This window comes from Coenobita brevimanus, chromosome 40, assembly GCF_032717465.1.
Source record: "Coenobita brevimanus isolate Jiangsu-jjx chromosome 40, ASM3271746v2, whole genome shotgun sequence".
In the NCBI taxonomy this organism is placed as follows: domain Eukaryota; kingdom Metazoa; phylum Arthropoda; class Malacostraca; order Decapoda; family Coenobitidae; genus Coenobita; species Coenobita brevimanus.
The window spans coordinates 45216530-45241927 of record NC_136993.1 but is presented as its reverse complement, the minus strand read 5'-3'; the positions used below and the strand labels follow the sequence as shown (position 1 = coordinate 45241927).

Genomic DNA, 25398 nt, shown 5'->3' with positions numbered 1-25398 from the left:
AGAACAACTCACTGGGCAACGTCCTTTCTGTCCTGTACTACTGTTGCTGGAGCCTGTGGTAGTGTTGGGTGGGGACGTAACAATATATATATATATATATATATATATATATATATATATATATATATATATATATATATATATATATATATATATATATTTACTGTAATTCAGTTAAAAGTCTAGCACCGGCTGTGACTGCACCCTGCCATGATCGGGGTGCTGTGAGGGTATTGACTACTTCTTTGATTATACTTCTTGCAACTAACACCTGTGTATGATTGTGGGACTGATGGACGAACATTGGCTGAAGAAGGGTGTGATGATTTGGTGTTGACTGTTTTATATTTTCACATGGTTTGGGTTTTTGTTATCATTAATAATAATAATAATAATAATAATAATAATAATAATAAAATACCTCGGTTTGACAAAGAGATTTCAAATGGAACTGTATCATACCACAATTAAAGTGTATGTGTTTAATATTTACCGTTAATCAACGGCACTGCAAAACCCCCCAAAATTAAATGAAACCCACTTTTGCTATCAAAAACTAATTTCAGTATCTCTAAATTCAATATCTTCAATGGCAGTTTCCTAATCAGTTTGGTCTGTAAGTTTTTGATAAGTTCGGTTCACTGACCTGAAATGTTTCAGATACTGCTTCCTCAATGGGATAAGTATGCGATGATGTGTAATGCCGTGGGGTAACATCTAACCTTACTAATACAAGAATACAATGGATAAAAATTACTTTACCTGAATGTGTTAAGTTGATGAAAACAGTTTGGAGATTTGTAGACTAAAACACCTATGTCCTCTGTCTGAAGAGGTTTATTACTTGTGTAATTATGGATAATACCGACACTTTTCACTAATATCCAAAGTTTGCTGGGGTTTAAGATGGCAGTAAGAAAGGATGTAGTAGACAGTTCAAAAGAACTGTACACTACCTCGTTCCTTACTGCAGAGTATGCATTGATACTCATAACTTTATTTATAGTCTACTATAGTCTGTATGCCTGAATGAGATTTAGTTCACTTGCCTCAAATCCTTCATATACGGCTTTGACAGTAGGGTCAGTGTGCGTTGAAAAATAGTGGAGAGGAGCCCCCGTCATCAGCCATGCTTCAACACCCCATTTCCAGCCTGGGATATGTAGCATGTCCTGAAATGTCTCCACCGGCTTACCCTTGCCCTGGGCGGTGAGGTGAGCGATCAGGGCAGACTTGAACCCCGTTGATATGATGAGGCAGAACACCAGCCACCAGCCAACCAACATCTACAACATGGTCAATTATAAATCAGTCATTATAACGAGTCAGTTCACATATTGCTTCCCAACTGTACTAAGCATCAATTATAAAATACTATAGACCACTAGTTCACCCGTTCTGTACGATGAAACAAGATTAACTTAAATATATTACCTCAAAACTATTTTACATGAGGGGAAAGCCTTTTACAGTGAAGTACGAGTACATGAAAACAAGCTCCATATAGATCATCTACTGTAAAAGATCTCTAAGGCAAAATATATTATACTTGAAGTGTCAGGAATGTCCAAGGGCAGCGGATGGGGATGATATACTATGCAATATTCAATATTTAAGTGATTACCTGTCCAGAGACATTAACAGATGGATCCTTAGGCGGTTCTTCCAAGAGGATGGCCCAGCCGTACAGGAATGTGATGATGAACTGTACAGTCTTACCTCCTGCCACCTGCACCCACAGCCTCTGCAGCATCCATAACACCACTGCCCACACCAGCAGACTCACCAGGGTACCCAACCACACTATGGCTGACAGTTTTGGAGATTTTTCTTTCATATTAGTTGTAGTAGTAGCAGTAGTAGTAGTAGTAGTAGTAATAATAATAATAATAATTCATATCAGTATAATCAAGATTTCTTTCCTCAAATGTTGGGTTTCAGCGTTGATGGAGCAACACAAACTAAATACCAAATACATAAATATACACAATGGAAATCCTAAATTTCTGAACGAGCGTAGTTGCAGGAGCGGGTAAACATTGCAACGCCAGAACGAACACTCCTTGCAAAAGAAGGGATGCCAGTAGCTGTCCATATTAGAATGATTGATATACACCATACCAGTAAAGTGCACTTTGTGAGCGTGGAATCTGCGATATTTAATTGCTAGGGCTGATTAAAAAAAAAAAAAAAAAGAAACAGTGTTATGACTGCAAATCTATTTTAATGTGATTTCATATCTGATTCCTTCACATTTAGAGCCGGACACTCCCTTGGAGAACTCGGGATTCCAAGAGGTTCCTACGCCTTTATGGGTGAGTTTTTAGTTGATAAAATTTATTGAATGAATGTATCACATGCAGAAAGAATTTAAACTCTACTTCACATAGGAGTAAAGTTATTAGCTTCTGCTTAGCGTGACGGTCGGGTTGGGCCAGGCCACCCATTGCCAAACTTACCTGAGAGTAAACATCATTCGCTCACATTGCTAGCTTGTTCGTAATCATTGTTAGAGTTTGATATAACACTTTTAAATACATCGTATCAATTATTAACAACGTAATTTTGCAAATTGTACACGACTGTACTCGGCTAATGGCATAAAATAACAAGAATTACAATTACATGGTGGCATAAAAAATTAGTTGTGATAGGAAAGATGCTAATTGGTCATAAATTATGCTGACGAATATCATTGTCAACTATTGTACTGCTGAGAACAAAAAAAAAATGTTTGTGCAAAATGTTTGGTAAATTCTTATTTCTCTGATAACACAATGTAGAGACACAATCGGGTCTAGAGTAATTAAGCGGAAGAATCTCTTGCAACGGCATTTATATTAATCATTGTAGAAAAATGTAATTTGTGTTTTATCGGTCTATTCCATATTTCATTTTGCCTCTGATGACAAATTCGAGCTTCTTCAAAATTATCTTATCCCTACAGTATTTTTTTTTTAAATACCTTAAATAAGGACTTTATACAATGGCGAGCATCACTACCTGGTGTTTAAACAAGGTAAAATCCCTAAGTAACCTTGTACACGCAGAGTTGGCTGATATGCTTTCTTGACAAGCAGAAAGTCCCTCCACTCACCTGTTTCCACATTAAAACATTGTTTTGTCCCTTCTTCTGTCACTGCCTCTGTCTCCCTTTCCCTTTTGCACCTGCTGCCCCTCCCACTCACCCACCACCATACCACACACACTCATTACACTTCCCTCCACCACACCCAGAACTCCACCGATGGTAATGTAAATGTTCACATGCTGTGAAAGATAAATGCTCACGTGCTGTGGAAGATGTGTTGGAATAAATGAGAGTGTGGTTATAAAGTCAGAGAGGTAGTTTTGCCAGCATGGCGAAACAGTGACAATTAGTCAAACTTAAGAGTGACGGGCAAAGGACAGTTACAGCTTTAGTGATAGTTACCTGTAAATGGTCCGACAAGGGCGAGGTGTTGTGGTAGAGGAGGTGGCTTCAATGACACCAAAGTCATGACGTCGGATGGGTAAGTTCTCAGGTAATCCAAAATGATCAACCGCTCTCGTAAAGGGGCCACAACGCTGCAGAAATCTACCTCGTGTCTCTGGAGTCGGCCCATCATTCCATCATACACACCATTTTTCAGGTTACCCGCCACGCGGTCTATTTCCTCACGAACAACATAACTAAAAGAAATTACTGATTTAATACCGTTTACCCATGAAACATCCCCAGTGGCGGGGGGGACACAATCTGGCCGCACTATGGGGTGGTACTACTACTCTGCAGCCAGGTTGTGTTAGGAAGAATACTGCCACCGTATTCCCTGCGTGTCGTAAAAGGCGACTAAAAAGGGCTGGGTGAGGGGACTAGGGACCCCCTCCTCTGTTTTTTAGTTCCTAAAAAGAGACAGGCCAAAGAAAGGGATAGGGGATAGAGTTATCCCCGTACCCTGAAGATTGGGTTTATGAATGTGCGTGAATGTAGTACGAGTGAGGCTAAAAGGGAGGAGACTTGGAGAATGTTTGTGAGAAGAAAGTTGGATGTGTTAGCTTTGAGTGAAACGAAGATGAAAAGGAAGGGTAAGTCTATGTTTGGAAGTGTGAATGGAAGATTGTCAGGTGTTGATGGAGGAAGGGCAAGAGAAGGTGTGGCCTTGTTAGTGAGTCCGGAAGTATAGCAGTGTGTGATTGAATGGAAGGAGGTGTCATCGAGACTGATGTGGGTGAAAGCGAAATTTGAACGTGAGTTGTGGGTGTTTGTGAGTGCATATGGGCCTGGTAGTGAAAGGGATGAAGACGAGAGGGAGTCTTTCTGGAATGATGTTGATGAGTGTCTGCAGAGTTTTGGAGCGAATGTGAACGTGGTAATGATGGGAGATCTGAATGCTAGAGTGGGAAATGTAGCAGTTGAAGGTGTAGTTGGTATGCCCGGTGTGCCTGGAAGAAATGAAAATGGGGAGCGAATGATAGCTATGTGTGTTGAGCGAAAGATGGTGATTGGAAATACGCTGTTTGAGAAGAAAGATATTTATAAGTATACATGGGTGAGACAGGAGGGTGGAAGGGTTGTTGATAGAGCTTTGATGGACTATGTGGTTGTGTCTAGGAATGTAATAGGAAGACTGTTGGATATGAGAGTTCTGAGAGGGGAGGGTGGAGGTATGTCTGACCACTACCTGGTGGAGGGAAGTTAAGAGTAGGTAAGAGATGGGTGAGAGCTAGGTGGGTTAGGTGTGGCAGGGAGGTTTTGAAAGTGAGTGAGTTGGATAAAAGAGATAAAAAGATAGAGTATCAGGAGAAATTGAAAGATGAGTGGAACGCAGTGAAAGATCTGGAAAATGGCAGTGTGGAGGATGAATGGCAGTTATTTAAGTGTGCTGTGGTGGGGCATGCAGAAGAGGTGTGTGGCGTGAGACGTGTGGGTGGTGGTGTAAGAAAAGGAAGTGAATGGTGGTGCGAGGAAGTAAGTATAGCTGTTGCTGAGAAGAGACGTGCATATGAAATGTGGCTGCAGAGGAAGGATGTCATATGAGAGGTATAAGGAAAAGAGGAATAGGGCGAGAAGGGCTGTGCGTGATGTTAAAGTGGCTACAGATGAGAGGTGGGGTAGGCGGCTGACAGAGAATTTTCAACAGAATAAGAAAATGTTTTGGAAGGAGGTGAAAAGGGTGCGAAAGGGAGAGTCTGGGAAGTAAGAACAAGTAAAAGCAGAGGATGGAAGGATGTTAATTGAGATGGATCCAGTAAGGAAGAGATGGGCAGAGTATTTTGAAAAATTGTTAAATGTAGAGGAGGAAAGGGTGGCTGAGATTGTGGTGGATGGAAGGGTGCAAGGAATAAATGTGTTGGGAGAGTTCAATGATTCTTTGATCACGAAGGAGGAAGTGGAGAAGGCAGTAAAGGAGATGAAAACAGGGAAAGCTGCAGGTATGGATGGGTGTGCTGTGGAATGCCTGAAGGGTGGTGGAGTGACTATTGCTGACTGGTTAGTAAGATTGTTGAATGTGTGCTTTGTGATAGGTATGGTGCCAGTTAGCTGGGCAAGTGCTTGTGTGGTCCTGTTGTATAAAGGCAAGGGTGATAAGTATGAATGTACTAGCTTTAGGGGTATAAGTCTGTTGAGTGTTGTAGGTAAGGTGTATGGTAGAGTGTTAATTCTAAGAGTTAGAGAGGGTACAGAGGGAGTGATTGGTGATGAGCAATGTGCCTTTAGGAGAGGGAGGGGATGCGTGGATCAGGTGTTTGCGGTGAGACAAGTGTGTGAAAAGTATTTAGCGAAAGGCAAGGATGTGTTTTGGGCATTTATGGATTTAGAGAAAGCGTATGATAGAATTGATAGGGAGGCTTTGTGGACTGTTTTAAGATTGTATGGACTTGATGGTAGGTTACTAAAAGGGGTGAAAAGTTTTTATGTAAATAGTAGAGCGTGTGTAAGAGTGGGAAATGCTGTGAGTGATTGGTTTCCTGTGAGAGTGGGGCTGCAACAGGGATGTGTGATGTCGCCTTGGTTGTTTAATATTTACATGGATGGTGTTGTAAGGGAGGTGAATGCAAGAGTTTTAGGTGGAGGTCTGACTTTGGTGAATGTTGATGGTGGAGAGTGGAATCTGAAGCACCTGCTGTTTGCAGATGATACTGCACTGGTGGCTGATTCAGAGAAGAGATTGAGACAGTTGGTAGATGAGTTTGGAAGGGTGTGTGAAAGGAGGAAATTGAAAGTAAATAAGAATAAGAGTAAAGTGATGAAGCATACGAGGTTGGTAGATGGTAGGGGGATGAATATAGTTTTGAATGGCGAGTTGCATGAGGAGGTAGAGTGTTTTAAATATCTAGGGTCACATGTTGCTGTGGATGGAAGAATAGATGCAGAAGTGAAGTTTAGAATAAATGAAGTGGGAAAGATGCTGGGAGGAATGAAAAAAGTGTTTAGATGTCGTTCTCTTAGAATGGATGTAAAGAGATGGCTGTATGAGGGTGTTGTGGTACCACTGCATTATATGGGGCTGAAACATGGAATATGGGTGTAGCAGAGAGGAAAAGTTTGAATGTAATGGAGATGAGGTGTCTGAGGAGTATGTGTGGAGTGACGCGTATGGATCGAGCGCGGAATGACGAAGTGCGAAGGAGAACTGGAGTTGTTCGGGAGATGGCTGGTAGAGTTGAGCAGAGGGTGTTGCGATGGTTTGGGCATATGGAGAGAATGGATGATGAGCGATTGGTGAAAAAGATAACTAGATCTGATGTGAGAGGTGTAAGGCTGAGAGGAAGACCACTAATAGGATGGATGGACAGTGTGAAGAGAGTGCTGGATGCGAGAGGGATTTCTGTTGAGCAAGGAAGAGTGGCTGTGCATGATATAAATAAATGGAGAGAAATTGTGAATGAATAAGTGATGACGCAGGCCTGAGGGGATATTCTCCCGCATTTGGTATGATCAGCTATTTCAGGCCAGGTGTGGGTAAGGGAATGAGTCTGTTATGATGTGGCAGGGGTAAACCAGCTCTGCTGTCGGGCCGTGCTGCGGATGTCACTGATTGCATTGCGCAGTTGACCCTTGTGCGGTGTGGTGTGGTGAGGATCTGTCTGTTCTCCCCTTTGGGGCTAAGATGCGAATGAATGTGTTTGAATGGATGAGTAAATGGGGAGTGTGTCTTCCTGTCTCAGCTACCTCCCTCTCCTTGGGGGAAGCAGCCTAGGTATATAGATAGACGACAGAAATGAAGGGGTTAAAGAGAATTTAAAATTATTTCCTCAGGTCTGAATAAAAATTTATGTCCACTTTGTTCTTGCTATCTCCAAACTACCTTCCTTATCTTAGAAGAGACTTTTCGAAATAAAGGGAGGGATTAGATAAGGACTAGCAATACTTTGACTATTGGTGTGAGGAAAATGGCATCACAACCTGTGGTCACAGCCTAAAATTTAATATTTTTTAGACTGTTACCACAGGTTATGATGCCATTTTCATCACTCCAGTAACAATGTTGTAATGGTCCACATCTAATCCCTCTCTTGACTTCGAAAAGTCTCTTCTGAGTTAACGAATGTCGTATGGAGATAGTGGGAACAGGGTGGAAATGAGTTTTTATTCAAAATGGAAAATGCTTCCAAGACAAACATAATCAGACTTTACTGTTTGGGAGTCAGTGAGAATGTCTGATCGGCTCTACTTTTAACGATATTCTACTTGCTGAGTATCTACGATCATTGAACTGAATAGCATAAGATACTTGAGTAATAATTGGACTTGGATCTTATTTCAAACAAGAAATGATCCATACACGGGCAACAATTTGACTGAATGTATAAATAAAAGTTTTTTTTTTTTTGTGTGTGTGTGTCCTATATAAACCCTGCAGATCAAATGGTGTTATTCTGATATATATATATATATATATATATATATATATATATATATATATATATTTGTAAGGAAAAAGAAACCAAATGCTAGAAGTCCGCAAACTGTTCCCTCCAAGGAAAAAATAAAAACAAGATAACAGAGATCCATAGTCAAGATTAATTAATTTTGAGATGCCTTTACTGAAAGTCATGCGGTAGTAGCAAATACAGACATAGATACTTCCTGAGTTGAACTGTTGCATACATGAAGGACGGAGAGCAACGGTTAACTCTTGCATCAGAAAAGTGGACAGAAAAAGGATGAGAGTTTACTGATAGGCGGGTGTTACGCAAACGTCATAATGGTGGAGGGATGCAAACAGACAGTTCAGAGGAGTAGTGACCATTGAAGTAGGGACTGAAAAGAGATAAAAGATGGAACAGTACAACAAAGAGATGCAATCTGAAGGGAGCCAGTAAGAGAAGGAGAGCTTATAAGACGAATAGCCTTCGACTCAGCCTTGTTGAGTACTACTGTACGTGGAGATCCTCCTCACGCATGAGAGTTGTACTCCACACAGGGGCGAATAAAGTCTATGTACAAAGTCAAGAACTGTGAGGGGGTAAAGTAGGCATTGATTTGGCTTAGCATACCTTATCACTTGGAAGCAGATTTTACATGAGAGCTAATATGATCTCTCCAAAATAAATTTCAAGAGAATCAAATTCCAAGAGAAGTATGACCAAAGACGATGCAAGATTGAGTTGGACATTTTTAAATTTCGAGGATATTTCTTTAGCAGATGTTGACGAATCGAAAGATGTAAGAACTGCGTTTCTGATACATTAAAAATAACAAGATTAATTTTACCCCAATCAGATCCAAGCCAGACATTAAGTTTACCATCTCCTCATCCCTTTTCTGTTGAAGCAACTGCATAGATGGACTCTGTGCGAAGCAGATGGAAAGGTGCAGATGGAAAGATGATAAGGTTAGATATTCAGCTTAGAAGGTCATTGATAAAGAGAAAGAAGAGAGTTGGTGATAGGACAGATACCTGAGGAACACTACTACTGATAGCTCTAGGAGAAGAACAGCGGACGTCTAGAATAGCAGCTGTAGAACGACGAAAAAGGAAGCAAGAGATGAAGGCTCAGACAGATGGACAGTAACATAAGAGGGCAGTTTGGATATTAATGATTTATATCAGACTCAATCGAAAGCCTTTAAGGTGTCAAATGCAATGGCAAAGCTTTCGCCAAGGTCCCGAGAGGAAGATGACCAGGAATCTGAAAGGAAAGTGAGATGGTCACCAGTGGAGTGTCCCTGACAGAACCCATACTGGCAATCGTAAAGAAGATCATGATTGGAAACGTACCTTAAAATTATTTTGTAATGAACAGATTCAACAAGTTTAGAAATCAATCAATCAGTCGATCATTTCCTGTGGCACCCCACGGGAACCATAGGGCCTCGATGAACTCTCTCCACCAAAATTTGTCTTTTGCCATCTCCTTCAGGCCCCACAACACTACTCTCCTGCTTCTCTTTTCATTGTCCTCAACCAGGTTTCCCGCGGCCTACCTCTACCCCTTCTTCCTCTAGCAGTCAACTCTGGCACATCCTGTATTAAACTGCCTTCTTTTCTATATATGTGCTCCAGCCACTTCCAGCGAGACAGTCTCACATATTCATCAACTGGTTCCACTCTCGTAATATTCGGTACTCTTTCATTCGTAACTCTGTCTTGCCACTTTACCTCAAGAATCCTTCACAGTATTAAATTCTCAAATCCTAATACTTTCTGATCTGTTGCGATTGTACTGAACTATGACTCATGCCCATAAATTAAAATTGGTCTAACCATGGACTTGTAAATTTTTACTTTAGTATGAACCGAAAACGTATTATTATTCCAAACAGATTTCAACATTCCAACAGCTCGCCAAGCCAGCCTAATAGAAATACAAGACGTTAAAGCTGTTGGACGATAGTTAGAGGGTTGGAAATGGTCACCCTTCTTTGGAACAGGCTGAATGAGAGCAAACGTCCAGCAAGAAGAAAAGGTACAAGTTGACAGGCAGAGGCAAAAGAGTTTACCTAGGCAGCGTGTAGCACAGAAGGCAGAAAACACATACTTGAAGAAATTTTAATGTCAACCATGAGGAAGGGAAGTGATTGAGGAACAGCACCAGAATCAAATAAAGTGTAATTGGAATGGAAAGTCTGAGTGAAGAGTTCAGTTTTATCAGTAGAAGAAACAGTTACAGAGTCATCAGAGCAAAAAAAAAAAAAAAGGAGGGAAGGATGATGAAGTAAAGTTGTTAGAAACGATATATATTGATAAGATGCCAGGAGGAGTGGGAAGAATTTGAAATAGAAAGTTCAGAGCATTTAGTAAGAATGAAATTATTTTTTGCAGAGCAAAGGACAGACTTGGCATGATTCTTGACAGAAACATAAAAGAGATGAATTTCAGGGGAGGGTTGGCTCCGGTAACTTTTGAAGGCTGTCTCCTTGTTGTAGCCAGCAGTAGAACAAATGCGATTAAACCATTTTTTTTTTTTTAACAGACAGAGGATAACAGAGGAATGTATGCTTCCATGCCCAAGAGAATAACCCCCATGATATGCAAGTCATACTGAGATGGATGACGGCCATAGAAACGATAATCATTTCAGGGAAAATCAAAGAAGTACTGCCTGAGGGCCTCCCAATCAGCAGCTCCACAGTGCCAAAGCTGCCGCTCCTTGGTAGGGTCCACAGGCGTTATTGGAGTGATAGGACAGGTTAAGATAACGAGGTCAGGGCTGGAGAGGTCTAACAGAGAAAATATTTACCGCATAACAAGATGGATAAGTTGTAAGGAAAAGGTCATGTATGTTGGAACTCTCTCCAAGGCAGTCAGGGATGCAGGCGGGACACTGAGCAAGATGCTTTAGGTCATTAAGGACAGAGAAGATGTAGACTTGTTCAGGAGGTGGACCAGTGAAAGAAGAGAGTTAAAAGTGGTGGTGACGATTAAAATGACCTAGAATAAAGATTTAAGAGAAAGGAGAAAATGTGAGGATGTGTTCCATCTTTGACGTAAGATAGTCAAAGAATTTTTCGTAGTCAACAGAAGTAGCAGATAAGCAAACAGCACAGACATATTAGTCAGAGAATGAGAGAATAGCTGAGGTCAGAGGGGAGAGAAGTCATAAGATTCAAGTTAAGGAATATGAGAGCAAGATATGTTGTTGCGTATATATGAACAATAGCAACTTTTGGCACTGAAGTGAGCATAGAGAACCAGTTGAACAGAAATTGTTGCTGTGGTTTGAGCATATGGAGAGAATAGATGAAGAGCAATTGGTGAAAAAGATAGTGGGGTCGGATGTGAGAGGTGTAAGGCTGAGAGGAAGACCACGAATAGGATGGATAGACAATGTGAAGAGAGCAGTAGATGCGAGTGTGTTGTTTGTAGAGAAAGGAAGAATGGCTGCGCATGCTAGGGATGACTGGAGAAAAATTGTGAATGGGTAAATGGTGATGCGGCCCGAGAGGATATTCTTCCACGTTTGGTCTGATCAGCTGATCAGGTCAGGTGTGGGTAAGGGGATGGGTCCATTATGATGTGGCAGAGATAAACCAGCTCTACTGTTGGGCCCTGCAGTGGATGTAGCTGGTTGCACTGCACAGTTGACCCTTGTGGAGTGTGATGCAGTGAGAATCTGTCCCTTCTTCCCTTGGGACTAAGATACATGTAAATATGTGTGTGTGTGTGTGTGTGTGTGTGTGTGTGTGTGTGTGAGAGAGAGAGAGAGAGAGAGAGAGAGAGAGTAAATTGAGAGTGTATCGTCCTGTCTTGGCTAAGGGAGGGGAAGCAGCTTAGGTATATAGATAGAGACAGAGAAAGCGGGAGGATATAGAGAAGGGTTTGCTATCAGTCGCCTCAGACAACTGGGTCTCATTACAGAGGAGGAGGTGAGGTTTAGAGGAAGAGAGATGGTGTTCAACAGATAAGAAATTAGAGGAAAGGCAGTGAATGTTAATGAAAATGAAGAAGTGAGTCAGACGTTGGTTCCAAGCAATTCTCTTGGCCGTCACTGGGAGAGGCGAGGATGGTGGGAGAATTTATGTCCCCCAGCCACCCTGGGGGACTCAAAGACTGGGTGCTGAGATGCCATTTTTCTTTTTAAGATAAAAAAGAAATGTGGTGTGTATTGTGCAAGTAGTTTGGTGTCGACAGTTGGAAGAAATTGTATAAGAGATTATGCTGGTCTATTCTCTGTTACTGAAAGATGGAAAAAAAAATCGGTAATGGGGGATGGTCAGAAGTTATTTCCGTGGGCTGATGAAATGGGAGCTCTAGCTTTCCCTATCATTGGCCTTCCGTCCATCTTTGGACTACTGCCTTGTTCGACTGGTGGTACAGTCAACTCCCTCGTTGTATAATTCTGTTTGATATTGCGAAGGGACATATTGCTGTTTAGCGAAAGTGAACAGTGATGCCTCGTACTTGATTTAACAAGGCAGGTAATTTCAGAGATATTTGTGGCGAAATGACATTTGAGTCAAAAGCACAGTATTACTGCTGTAGTTAAAAACTACCACCTGTAATGTGGCTGTAAAACTGGAGATCAAGACAAATGCCGGGCTCCAGCTATACGCTGCAACACTTGTGCAACAAATCTTGGCCAGTGTTTAATTAAGGAAAGGAAATATATGCCGTTTGCTGATTTGTCGAGAACCAACACATCATTAAAGCAATTGCTACTTCAATGTGGTGCCCCCTATTCAGGAACAGTCTGTCAGAGCAGATAAAGTGGACTGTAAAATATCCAAACATTCAGGCAGCTATTCGCCCAGTACCCCACGGGGATTGGTGCCTGTTCCTTTAGCACCAGAATCCTTCTTATTTGGTCAGACGAGGAGGAGGGGAACCTTAAAACATCTACCTCAGAACCAACAACGTCACCTGACTCAGATTTTGTCCCACCCTCTTCCACTGAATCCCACCTCATAACAGAAGTTGAAGTGAATGATCTTGTTAGGGATTTGGAAATGCACAAGAACAAGATAGAGTAGTCGGGCTACAAACTACAGCAGTGGATACTCCTAGCATATGATTAGGAATTCCATGTTCCTGACCGTCAAAGGAATCTTGTCCAGCTTTTCTTCATGGATGATGATCTTGTAGCCTGCAACAACATCGATGGTCCGATGGCAACACTCAACATCGTCCATAATCCAGTTGAGTATTGACTTACCACTGATTGATCAAAGACGAGTGGTAATGGTATTTTGCTGCACAATGATAATGTTTTGCCATCCATTCCAGTTGGCCATGCAGTCCATGTAATGGAAAGTTATGACAAAATGAAACAACTGTTGAGGTCAATAAACAACGACCTATATCAGTGGCAGCTTTGCGGTGACCTGAAGAATTATTACCATTTTGCTTGGTCTGTAGATTGGATACACAAAGTACTGCTGTTTGCTCTGTGAAAAGGATAGTCATGCAAGACGGTCTCGCTACACCAAGAGAGACTGGTTACTCATTCGATAGTCAGTGGAGCCAGAGAGGAAGAATGTTAAGCATTCACCACCTTGTCAAAGCCATGGACAAACTCAATGAAGCCTTCAAGTGTCTCTGTGTGAAATTCCCAGGGTTATGTCAAACAAAAATAAATAAATGTGTTTTTGTTGGTCCTGAGATTCCTTAACTTCTTCAAAATGATCCATTTGAGAGCGCAATGTGTGGCAAAGGATGCTTGGCAAGCCTTCAGGCTAGTAACAACAACATTTCTTGGAAACATCATGGCAGACAACTACAGGGAGTTGGTGTAAAACTTCCTTGCGACATACAATAAGCTTGGCTGCAAAAATCACTCAAGACTTATTTATTTGCACTCTCATTTAGTTTTCTTTCCACAAACTGCGGAGCAGTGTGCGACGAACATGGCGATCGATTTCACCAGGACAGTGCAGCATTGGAGAAGCGGTATCAGGGCAAATGAAGCCCACCAACGCTTGCAGGCTATTGCTAGGGATGCTCCATTTCATGAACACTCGAAACAAGCCCATATGCACAGTTCAGAAGCTGAGTAATGGTTGAACTATGTCAATCAATCAATCAATCATTTCCTGTGGCACCCTCGGGGATGCATAGGGCCTCGATGAACTCACACCACCACATCCTATCTTGTGCTAACTCCTCAAGATCTCCCCAACACTCATCTCCAGCTTCCCGTCTCATTGTCCTCACCCACGTCTCTTTTGGCCTTCCTCTACCTCTCCTACCAAGTGCCACCCACCCTGGTGTACCTCGTACTATTCCCTGTCTCCTATACACATGTCCTAGCCACTTCCATCGTGAGAATCTAACATATTCATCGATCGGCTGCACTCCCGTTATTTCTCTAATTCTACTATTTGGTATCCTTTCCCACCACTTAACTCCTAATATTCTTCTAAGTGCTTTATTTTCAAACACCAAGAATTTATTTTCCATAGTCACTGTGCTGTACCAAGACTCGTGTCCATAAATTAAGATACTCCTAACCATTACCTTATAAAGTTTGATTTTTGTATGCACAGAAAAATTGTTATTATTCCAAATATTTTTAAGCATTCCCATTGCCTGATTAGCCTTCTTTAACCTTTCCTCGAATTCAAAGTTCAAAGAACCATCCTTGGCTAAATAAGTACCTAAATATTTAAACCTATCAACTTGCTTTACAACCATACCTCCAATTACACATTCCTGCGCATTTTCCATATTCATATTGATTATTTCAGTTTTTCCACAATTAATAACCAAACCCACCTTGCGACCTTCACTCACCAAACAGTCCAACACTCTCTGCATCTCTTCTGGCCCATCACAAATCAAAACTATATCATCTGCATAATCTAAATCCAAAAATTTCCTGTTCTCTCCCCAAAGTATACCTGCACCGGTTTCTGTTCCAACGCGTTTCATAATGTAATCAATGACCAATTTAAATAGTAAAGGCGATAGAACACCACCTTGAATTACTCCGGACTTGACTTCAAACGAATCACTCAGACAACCATCAACCATCACTTTACAAAATGTGTCCTCATGCATGTTCATAATGACCCTCACAAACTCCTCTGGTATTCCATAATGTCTCATGATCTTCCCCATAGTCTCTCTCGAAACACTATCAAAAGCCTTTTCAAAATCAACAAAACAAAGACTTAACGGTACTCTCATTTCATTAACTTGCTGCATCAAATGCCTAACTATAAAGATCTGATCATTGCAACCACGTCCCTTTCTAAAACCAGCCTGTTCATCCCTCAGAATACCCTCAACCACCGGCTCCAACCTATTTAACAACACTCTACTGAAAACTTTCAAAGCTATCGGTGACAAAGAGATTCCCCTCCAATTACCACATTCACTCAGGTCTCCCTTCTTCGGAATTTTAACAATTACACCATTCTTCCAAACTGATGGTAGTAACCCCGTCACCCATATCTTATTAAATAGCTTGGTCAAGATCATTATTAATCTATCCCCCTCCACTTTAAACATTTCCGGAAATAAACCATCCTCCCCTGGTGCCTTATTATTCTTTAACTGTTTTACTGCTTTCTCCACTTCTGCAAGCCTCAACTCTCCTGTTTCTATATTTAACTCTATGTACGGACAAATAATAAGAGTATTATATACGTGGTATGTAAAAATAATATATCCATGTAGAATCACAAACGGATGGAAATACATTGCTTTGAAGTTTATGAGTAACAGTGTACTGTCGGCGCTATGTACATAACTGTAATATATAAAACTTATTTTCGAAACACTAGCAGATCAGCTGTTTTTTTTTTATCATTTTTGATTTCAGTGCACTGCAAATCCATAAGAAACGGCAAATTTTATCTCCAAAGCAGACAACTTTTAAAAATTTATAGACGAGTGAAAAGCGGCATCTATAGATGCTGAAGGGGTGAAAAAGTAACAGCACTGAGCCAAATGTGTGAAATCAAATATGTTTCAGCGGGTTAGAAGTGTTTTCTGCATTCCTTGACTGTTTCTCTTTGTCAGTACATAAATATCATACATAATTCGAGACATACAATAATCATGGACAAAGGTCAGTCCTCTCCAGTTACTGTCAAGATCCTGGTATCGTTATTTTTCTGGAATATTTTACAAGTATATAGCATATGGCAAAAGGGTTCCGTTTTATATTTTTTAGGACATAAATCATCCGTATCACACTAGCTGAGAAGAAAAACTAAGCGGCAGGTCGCTTGGGTCAATTCCCTCCCCACATACCCCACTCAAAGTTCCATAATATTAAAACCAGGTACACAAAGGTGTAGGTGAACTCATAAAATATTTCCAGATATTTTTTACGTTGCAGCGTCCGGATTTACTCAATCGGATACGTTTCTGTGAAGCTACAGAGCGTGGTGAATGTTTTTGGCGTATTCGACAGAGCCATGATTCCGGGGGCTTGAGTGATTGGTGAATGGAAGCGTGGCCAATTGGTTTGGGCAAATTTGGGCTGTCAGGACATTACTACTCCTCACTCTGCCCTAGGGTGGGAAAGGAGGTCTGGATGATGATGATGATGATGACGATGATAATAAATCACACACTGGGATATCATTGGATTGCACTCCAGTTTACATAATAGCATTAAAGTCTAAGAAGAAACGTCACACGTAATTTTTTTGTTACTGGTCACTGCTCCTCTGAACTCTGTGCTTGCATCCCTCCACCTCCACGACGGGTGCGTGGCACCCGTCTAGCAACAAACTCTCATCCCTTTTGTGTTAAACTCTCTAATGCAAGGGTTAACCGTTACTCCCAGTCCTTCATGTATGCAACAGGCCAACTCTGGAACTGTTTCCTTCTGTCTGTATTTCCTACTTCTTATGATCTCCAATCTTTCAAACTCAGTGCGTCCAGGCATCTCGAAATGAACGGATCTTGAATTTGGCTCTCTGTTGTACTGCTTTTATTATTTTTCTCTTGGAAGGAATGGCTTGCGGGCTCCTGGCATTTTGTACCTTCTTCCCAGCATATGAAAAAAAAAAAAATCTGTTACAGATATGTTAAAAGGTGAATGTAGGGAAGAGTAAAGTTATGGTCTTCGAGAGGAGTAAGTCAGTGGTTGTACAATGAGGTTGGATGAGGAGGAAATAGAATATGACTGCGTTTAAGTACTTGGGGAGTGTGATGAGTAAGGATGGAAGTTTGGAGGATGAAGTGCTTAAAAGGTACGACAAGGAATAAAGGTTGCTGGTTCCTTGAAAGCAATGATAAGAAACAGGGAAGTAAGCATGGAAGTTAAAAAGTTACTACTTGATAGTATTGTGATACCAACTCTAACGTATGGAAGTCAAGTTTGGACCTTCCTGGAGGGACAGACGTCAAGAATGAGTGCAGTGGAAATGAGTTATTTGAGAGGAGCATGTGGAGTCACATGGAGAGACACAGTGACAAATGAGGATGTGAAGGACTGTTGTGGCGTGGATGTGGATGTGATAGGAAGTGTTAGGAGAAACACACTAAGGTGGTTTGGACATGTGGAGAGGATGAAGAGTGAGAGTCAGACGAGGGTAGTGTGAGTGAGGTGGAGGGGGGGAGAGAGAAGGGGAGGCCAAGGATGAGATGGAGGGATGGAGTGGAGAGGTATATGAGAGAGAGGAGGAGGGTGTGAGTTGGGAGCAGGGCAGTGAAATGGCAGGGGACGGCAACATGGAGGCGACTTGTCTGTGGCCGCCCCGTACGGGATTCAGGTGTCTGGCAATAGACAGAGATGAATTAAAATGTTTACCTGTTTTCCTGTTCCTAGGCAGAGTAAAGATGGGAAACATAATTCCCGAGACAGCATTTACCTAGCACCGGTTTTCTCCCTGATGCCTCGAAGACCAAGCAGTGACGTAAACTTGCATGGAAATATGAATATCCTCAAGCTCTTGATTGTTTGACACATGATCTGCTTGACTGACACATGATCAACAGGAAAGAATGAGAAGTCAGTGCATAACTTCTTTTAACACTGAGAATGAATATTCGTTATTAATATTTCTATCTAGCTTTTATATGAGGAACACTGAAACACATAATTCAGTAGAAAAGAAAGAGCTTTAACTTTGGAATAGCTACCTATTTTGGTCAAGAGCAAAGGAATTTCACCAAGGAACTGTAGTAAAAAGCAATGTACAGGTAGTGCAGATGTTGATGTAACATCTGGATAATTTACGAAGAACTGTGCGTTCTCTATCTGAGCTCTTTTATCTTTTATGAAACTCCAGGCCAGAAAGGTGCCAATAGGAACAGACAGTGTACAAGTAATTAAACAGTTTAAAGAAAAGAACTTCACTTCAGTACAATACAATCACCATTTAGCAATGCAGGTGCGGTAAGAGACAGAATAGTAACTTCCACATAGAAAGGACAGGTAGACAACCAGCACGGTCAACATTCTTGCCGAATACACAAAAGAGTTAGTTACGTGAAATTCAACTTTTTTGAGAATTCCTTTATGAGTCTGGCATCCATGGAGTCTTTAAGGGTGGCGGTGCTGTATGGTTCATCAGTGTCCGGGGTGTAGTCCACGTAGGGGAAGTAGCGAACAGCAACTATCTTCATCCCGTGATCATTCATATTAGGGAACTGATCTGTGAAAAAAAAAGTTCATATATATATATATATATATATATATATATATATATATATATATATATATATATATATACATATATATATATATATATATATATATATATATATATATATATATATATACATATATATATATATATATATATATATATATATATATATATATATATATATATATATATATTACCCCACTAGGTATGGCAGTAGCAAATAGGATAATGATGATGATTCTGATGATGAGAGATGGCGTACCCTTTACATGAGTGGGAAATAGTGATGACGCACTACCTTTTCCAGAACTGTAGTTGTAAATGTTTATGAAGATTATGATGGTGATGAGAGATGGCATATCCTTTATATCAGTGGGAAATGGTGATGTACTATGTAGCCCAGAATTGTAGTTGTAATAGTTGCGATGATGATGATGGTGATGAGAGATGGCGTACCCTTTTATCAGTGAGAAGTGGTGATGATGTACTACGTTGCCCAGAATTGTATTTGTAATAGTTATGGTGATGATGATAAATGATACACTGTTTACCCTGTTTAGCAGTGGGAAATGTAATGATAATGATAATTCTGGTTATGAAGTTGGTAATCACTGTCTTAAAACTGGTAATGATAAGTTAATTGTGAAATCTGTCCCTTAACCCCTTAACCGCGGGGCGTCATTTTCGTGACACTTGGGAGTAAGGGATCATACCGCGGGGCATCGCTTTTGTGATTCTGTGTTATTTTGAATTCACCCGGGCTTCCAAGTGGGGGCTTGTATCATCTATCAGTACTGCCAATGTCCAACACTACTGTAGTCAGCACTCCTAATCTCATCTGTACTCCCATCCATTGTTGACAATTTAGCCATTTCTCCCCGTTCTTGACTCCCCTCCCTACCCCCCCTCCATTACCCTATCCTCTCGCCTGCCCGGCCGTGCTACGCTAAATAAATCTTCCCTGGAATTTTTCACTGATTTCATCCATTGAAATAAGCCCTATGCCCTATCCTTATACCAAATAATATATACAAGAAAGAAATAAGGTAAGTGAGAGTGTCATACACCTAACAACACCTCACGTGCACTCGTTCGCTAATTTTCGCTGTTTGTTTCCCTTTGAAATATGCCGTATAATCTATTTTCGTAATAAATATACATATAAGGAGGGAAGGGAGAAGCCAAGGTGATACTGACATTCACCTGGAACTACCTAATTTATAATGTATTGTCTAGATTTCCTGCCAATCATTTCAGTGCTACACATAGCTGTTTCAAGAGCTAACATTGGTAGTACTGAATATCCACTAAGTAGGCCTCCACCCGGCCCTCCCTTATCAGTTTACTCTCATCTTCCGAAGTGGAGGTACGTCTGTTTCCTCTTGCTGACTTCAGGGGCTTTTTCACCCCCATGCAAAGGGCCCTGTGACCTTTACCCCTACTAAACCTCGTGTGGAAAGAGGTAAAGGGCTGACAATTGATAAAAAGAGTGACTACGATCTTTCTATTGAGTAAAACAGTGCAAGTGGAATTGTAAATAATGTGTAAACAGCAAGTGAAAGTCTCTATCTATGTATCTATCTATAGCCTGACGCCCTAATCCCGCAGATGGTGGCCGCAGACAAAACGCCTCCAAGTCACTCTGTCACCCACCATTTGACTCCCCTCCCCCCAACTCACCCCCCCCTCCCTCATATACCTCTCAACTCCATCCCTCCACCTCATCCTCGGTCTACCCCTCCCTCTCCCTCCCTCCACCTCACCCACATACACCCTCTTAGTCAGCCTTTCATTCTCCATTCTCTCCACATGTCCAAACCACCTCCGTGTATTTCTCCTAATCTTTTCAACCACATCCACACCTACCCCAGAACGTTCCTTCACTTCTTCATTCACCAACCTGTCCCTCCACGTTACTCCACATGCTCCTCTCAAGTAACTCATTTCCACTGCTCTCACTCTTGACTTGTTCCCCTCTTGCAATGTCCACGCCTCGCTTCCATACGTCAGGGTAGGGATCACAATACCATCATGCAGTGACTTCTTAACTTCCATACTCACCTCCCTATTTCTCATCACTGCTTTCAGTGTACCAACAACCTTTCTTCCCTGCTGTACCCTTTCACGTACTTCATCCCCCAAAGTTCCATCCTTACTCATCACACTACCCAAGTACTTGAATGCACTCACATTCTCCATATCCTCACCATCCAACCTCACTGCACACTCTGTGACTTCATTCCTCTCAAACACCATAACTTTACTTTTGTTTACATTAACTTTCAGCTTCCTCCTCCTACACACTGTCCCAAATTCATTCACCAAACCTTGCAACTCCCATTCATCTTCACTCAACAATACTGTATCATCAGCAAACAGCAACACCGGAAGCTTCCAAACCTCACCCTCATTCATTAAGGCCACCCCCACATCCACTGCCCTACCTTGTACCTCCTTTACAACCCCATCCATGTATATATTAAACAGCCATGGAGACATTACACACCCCTGTTTCAGTCCCACACTGAGATCAAAGAACTCACTCAGCTCACCATCCACTCGCACCGTAGCCCTAGCTCCCTCGTACATACTCTTCACAGCACTCAACAATTTCCCCTCCACTCCATACATTCTTAATACCTTCCACATACCTTGCCTATCTATTCTATCATAAGCTTTCTCCCAGTCCATGAAGGCAGCATACACTTTCCTTCCCTTCTCTAGATACTTCTCCACTAAACATCTTAGAACAAATATCTGATCTACACACCCTTTTCCCTTCCTAAATCCCCCTTGTTCTTCTCCAACTAGCTCCTCTGTCATATGCTTAACCCTATCAATGAGTATTCTACCATATATTTTACCAGTCACACTAAGAAGGCAAATACCCCTATGGTTACCACATACTTCTCTCTCCCCTTTTCCTTTGTACAGAGGAACAATTATACCTGATTTCCAGTCCTCTGGAACCCTTCCCTCTTCCCAAGCCAATCTACACAACTTCCATATCCACTCCACAACAATCTCACCCCCATACCTAAGCATTTCACCACACACTCCATCAATTCCTGGGGCCTTTCCCAGCTTAATCTTCTTCATCGCTTCCACTACTCCTCAATTTCTCTCTCTTCTCCACCAATCAATCAATCAATCATTTCCTGTGGCACCCTCGGGGATGCATAGGGCCTCGATGAACTCACACCACCACATCCTATCTTGTGCTAACTCCTCAAGATCTCCCCAACACTCATCTCCAGCTTCCCGTCTCATTGTCCTCACCCACGTCTCTTTTGGCCTTCCTCTACCTCTCCTACCAAGTGCCACCCACCCTGGTGTACCTCGTACTATTCCCTGTCTCCTATACACATGTCCTAGCCACTTCCATCGTGAGAATCTAACAAATTCATCGATCGGCTGCACTCCCGTTATTTCTCTAATTCTACTATTTGGTATCCTTTCCCACCACTTAACTCCTAATATTCTTCTAAGTGCTTTATTTTCAAACACCAAGAATTTATTTTCCATAGTCACTGTGCTGTACCAAGACTCGTGTCCATAAATTAAGATACTCCTAACCATTACCTTATAAAGTTTGTTTTTTGTATGTACAGAGAGATTGTTATTATTCCAAATATTTTTAAGCATTCCCATTGCCTGATTAGCCTTCTTTAAACTTTCCTCGAATTCAAAGTTCAAAGAACCATCCTTGGCTAAATAAGTACCTAAATATTTAAACCTATCAACTTGCTTTACAACCATACCTCCAATTACACATTCCTGCGCATTTTCCATATTCATATTGATTATTTCAGTTTTTCCACAATTAATAACCAAACCCACCTTGCGACCTTCACTCACCAAACAGTCCAACACTCTCTGCATCTCTTCTGGCCCATCACAAATCAAAACTATATCATCTGCATAATCTAAATCCAAAAAGTTTCCTGTTCTCTCCCCAAAGTATACCTGCACCGGTTTCTGTTCCAACGCGTTTCATAATGTAATCAATGACCAATTTAAATAGTAAAGGCGATAGAACACCACCTTGAATTACTCCGGACTTGACTTCAAACGAATCACTCAGACAACCATCAACCATCACTTTACAAAATGTGTCCTCATGCATGTTCATAATGACCCTCACAAACTCCTCTGGTATTCCATAATGTCTCATGATCTTCCCCATAGTCTCTCTCGAAACACTATCAAAAGCCTTTTCAAAATCAACAAAACAAAGACTTAACGGTACTCTCATATCATTAACTTGCTGCATCAAATGCCTAACTATAAAGATCTGATCATTGCAACCACGTCCCTTTCTAAAACCAGCCTGTTCATCCCTCAGAATACCCTCAACCACCGGCTCCAACCTATTTAACAACACTCTACTGAAAACTTTCAAAGCTATCGGTGACAAAGAGATTCCCCTCCAATTACCACATTCACTCAGGTCTCCCTTCTTCGGAACTTTAACAATTACACCATTCTTCCAAACTGATGGTAGTAACCCCGTCACCCATATCTTATTGAATAGCTTGGTCAAGATCATTATTAATCTATCCCCCTCCACTTTAAACATTTCCGGAAATAAACCATCCTCCCCTGGTGCCTTATTATTCTTTAACTGTTTTACTGCTTTCTCCACTTCTGCAAGCCTCAACTCTCCTGTTTCTATATTTAAATCTTCCTGAGCAGACGGTATATCCTCTTCTGGTGGTATTGGTCTATTAAGAACTGTCTCAAAATGCTCTTTCCATCTATTTTTAATATCTCCATCTTTGGTCAATATATTTCCTTCCCTGTCTCTAACTGGTATTTCCTTGCATTTACCTGCATTACCACTCAGTTCTCTAATCGATTCATATGCTATTCTTTGACTCTGTCCATCATTTTTGTTTATTAAGATTTCAGTCTCTGCAACCTTTTCATCCACACATCTTCTTTTATCTCTCCTAGCTAACCTTCTTACTTCTGAATTCAAACTCCAGTACGCAGCTCTTGCTAATTCAATCTCTCGTTCATCAACGCATTGCGTCTCACTCCTCAGTTTAGCCTCACGTCTCTTTTTTATCATATCCCACGTTTCCTCTGATATCCATTTCTTTCTCCTGAAGCTATGTCTCCTTCCAATCGTACATTCAGCAGTCTCATGCAAAACTTTGTTCACATCCTCCCACATCTCATCTACACTTCTCTCCCCCTCTTCCAACGTTTCCAACACCAAAAACCTATTTCTACATTCTAATCTGAATTCCTCCTTTTCTTCTCCTTCCCTTCTAAGCTTAACAATATCGTATCTACCAACACCAGATTTTTCCTTCTTCTGATTTTTAAGTTTAAACCTTATTTTTGCAATGCTGAGTTGATGGTCACTACCAATATCCGCTCCCCGTTTAACATGAACATCTAGCAGGGAACTTCTATGCCTCCTACTGATAGCGATGTGATCAATCTGATTTTTATATTTTCCACACGGCGACACCCAAGTTGTCTTGTGTATACTGCAATGCTGAAAGAGTGTGCCCCCGATGACTAAGTCATTTGCTAGACAGAAGTTTCCAAACCTCACTCTGTTTTCACTCATCCTACTACCAACTCCCATCTTACCCATACATGCCTCAAATCCCTCATTTGAACAGCCCATTACTGCATTAAAGTCTCCAATGCAGATCAAAACATCATGTCTAGATACCCTTCCTACTCCTTCCTGCAACTTTTCATAAAATGTGTCTTTCCTTTCATCGAGTGCATCATTAGTAGGTGCATAACACACAAACAGACTGATGTTGCCATGATTTGATTTAAACCGTGCGTATAACAATCGCCCATCTATAGGATCCCACTCACATAAAGCCTTATTTGCCTTACAACCCAGCAACAATCCTACTCCCTGATAATGCATTCCGTCCTGTCGACCAGATATCAATAAACGTATACCATCCTCCAAATCCAACTTATCGACTCCAGTTAATCTAGTTTCTGTCAGAGCACAAATATCAAGTCCGTAATTTTGAAAAACCTTCACTAACTCCTCGATCTTACCGTCATGATTTAGCGTTCTCACATTCCAGTTACCAATTTTAATTGTATTTTTTGCATTGACAAAGGAATTAGATTGTAATTGAGGCAGCCGTGAGATTCTTAGCACCCCCTGCCCATTTAAGGGCTGCACGGGACTGGGGGCCATTATTGTTCTTTCAGAGTCCATCAAGGTTTCTTTGGCTAACTTCCTGAACACCTCGCCATTGTGTTGCAGTCGCAGTAGGCAGCTAACTTGCCTGATTACCCACACCCGAAAGACCCAGCTATGCTGTAGCCAGTCACGTGCCGGCATGCTTCCCAGCCATTTCACTCTCAAGGAGTTCCTCTGCCTGAGAAAGCAACCACCCCCCTGCTCCCGAGGGCTTTTGATCTATGTGGGTAGAGGGCAATCACTCCCTCACTAGCCATATACAGTGTATGTACAGTGTATAGGCTACACTCACCAAACAATCTATTATTCCTATCTTTCACTCCCCTACTATTTCCCCTTTCACACTGCCTTACTTCCTTTACCTCCTTCCAAAACAATTTCTTACTCTCCCTCCATTTCACACTCAGATTCCTCCCAAACTCTTCATCCACTTTCTTCTTACTCTCCTTCACCAGTCTCTTAACCTCCCTTCTCCTGCTCACATATACCTCTCTCTTCTCTCTCTCTCTTCTCCCCTACCTCTACTCGCCAACCATTCACCATATGGCTTCTTCTTTTGTTCCACAGCTCGTTTCACCTCATCATTCCACCATGCTGTCCCTTGCACACCCTTGCATCTCCTCCTCACTCCACAAACCGCCTCACACGCTGCGCTTATCTCTTCCGTGAATATCTTACATACTTCTTCCACCCCTTCCATCTGCTCTAGCTCATACCTTCCCAATCT

General features: G+C 41.5%; 1 protein-coding gene across 1 annotated transcript; it reads right to left on the bottom strand.

Annotated features, from left to right (window-relative positions):
• Nucleotides 1-1010: 1010 nt before the first annotated feature.
• On the bottom strand, nt 1011-18455 carry LOC145397070 (glutamate receptor-like). The gene is made up of 4 exons (XM_080270279.1): nt 18319-18455; nt 3434-3672; nt 1625-1809; nt 1011-1286 (listed from the first exon to the last, which is right to left on the bottom strand). Exons 1-4 carry the CDS (start codon nt 18453-18455, stop codon nt 1011-1013), a joined length of 837 nt encoding a protein of 278 aa, XP_080126405.1.
• Nucleotides 18456-25398: the final 6943 nt, after the last annotated feature.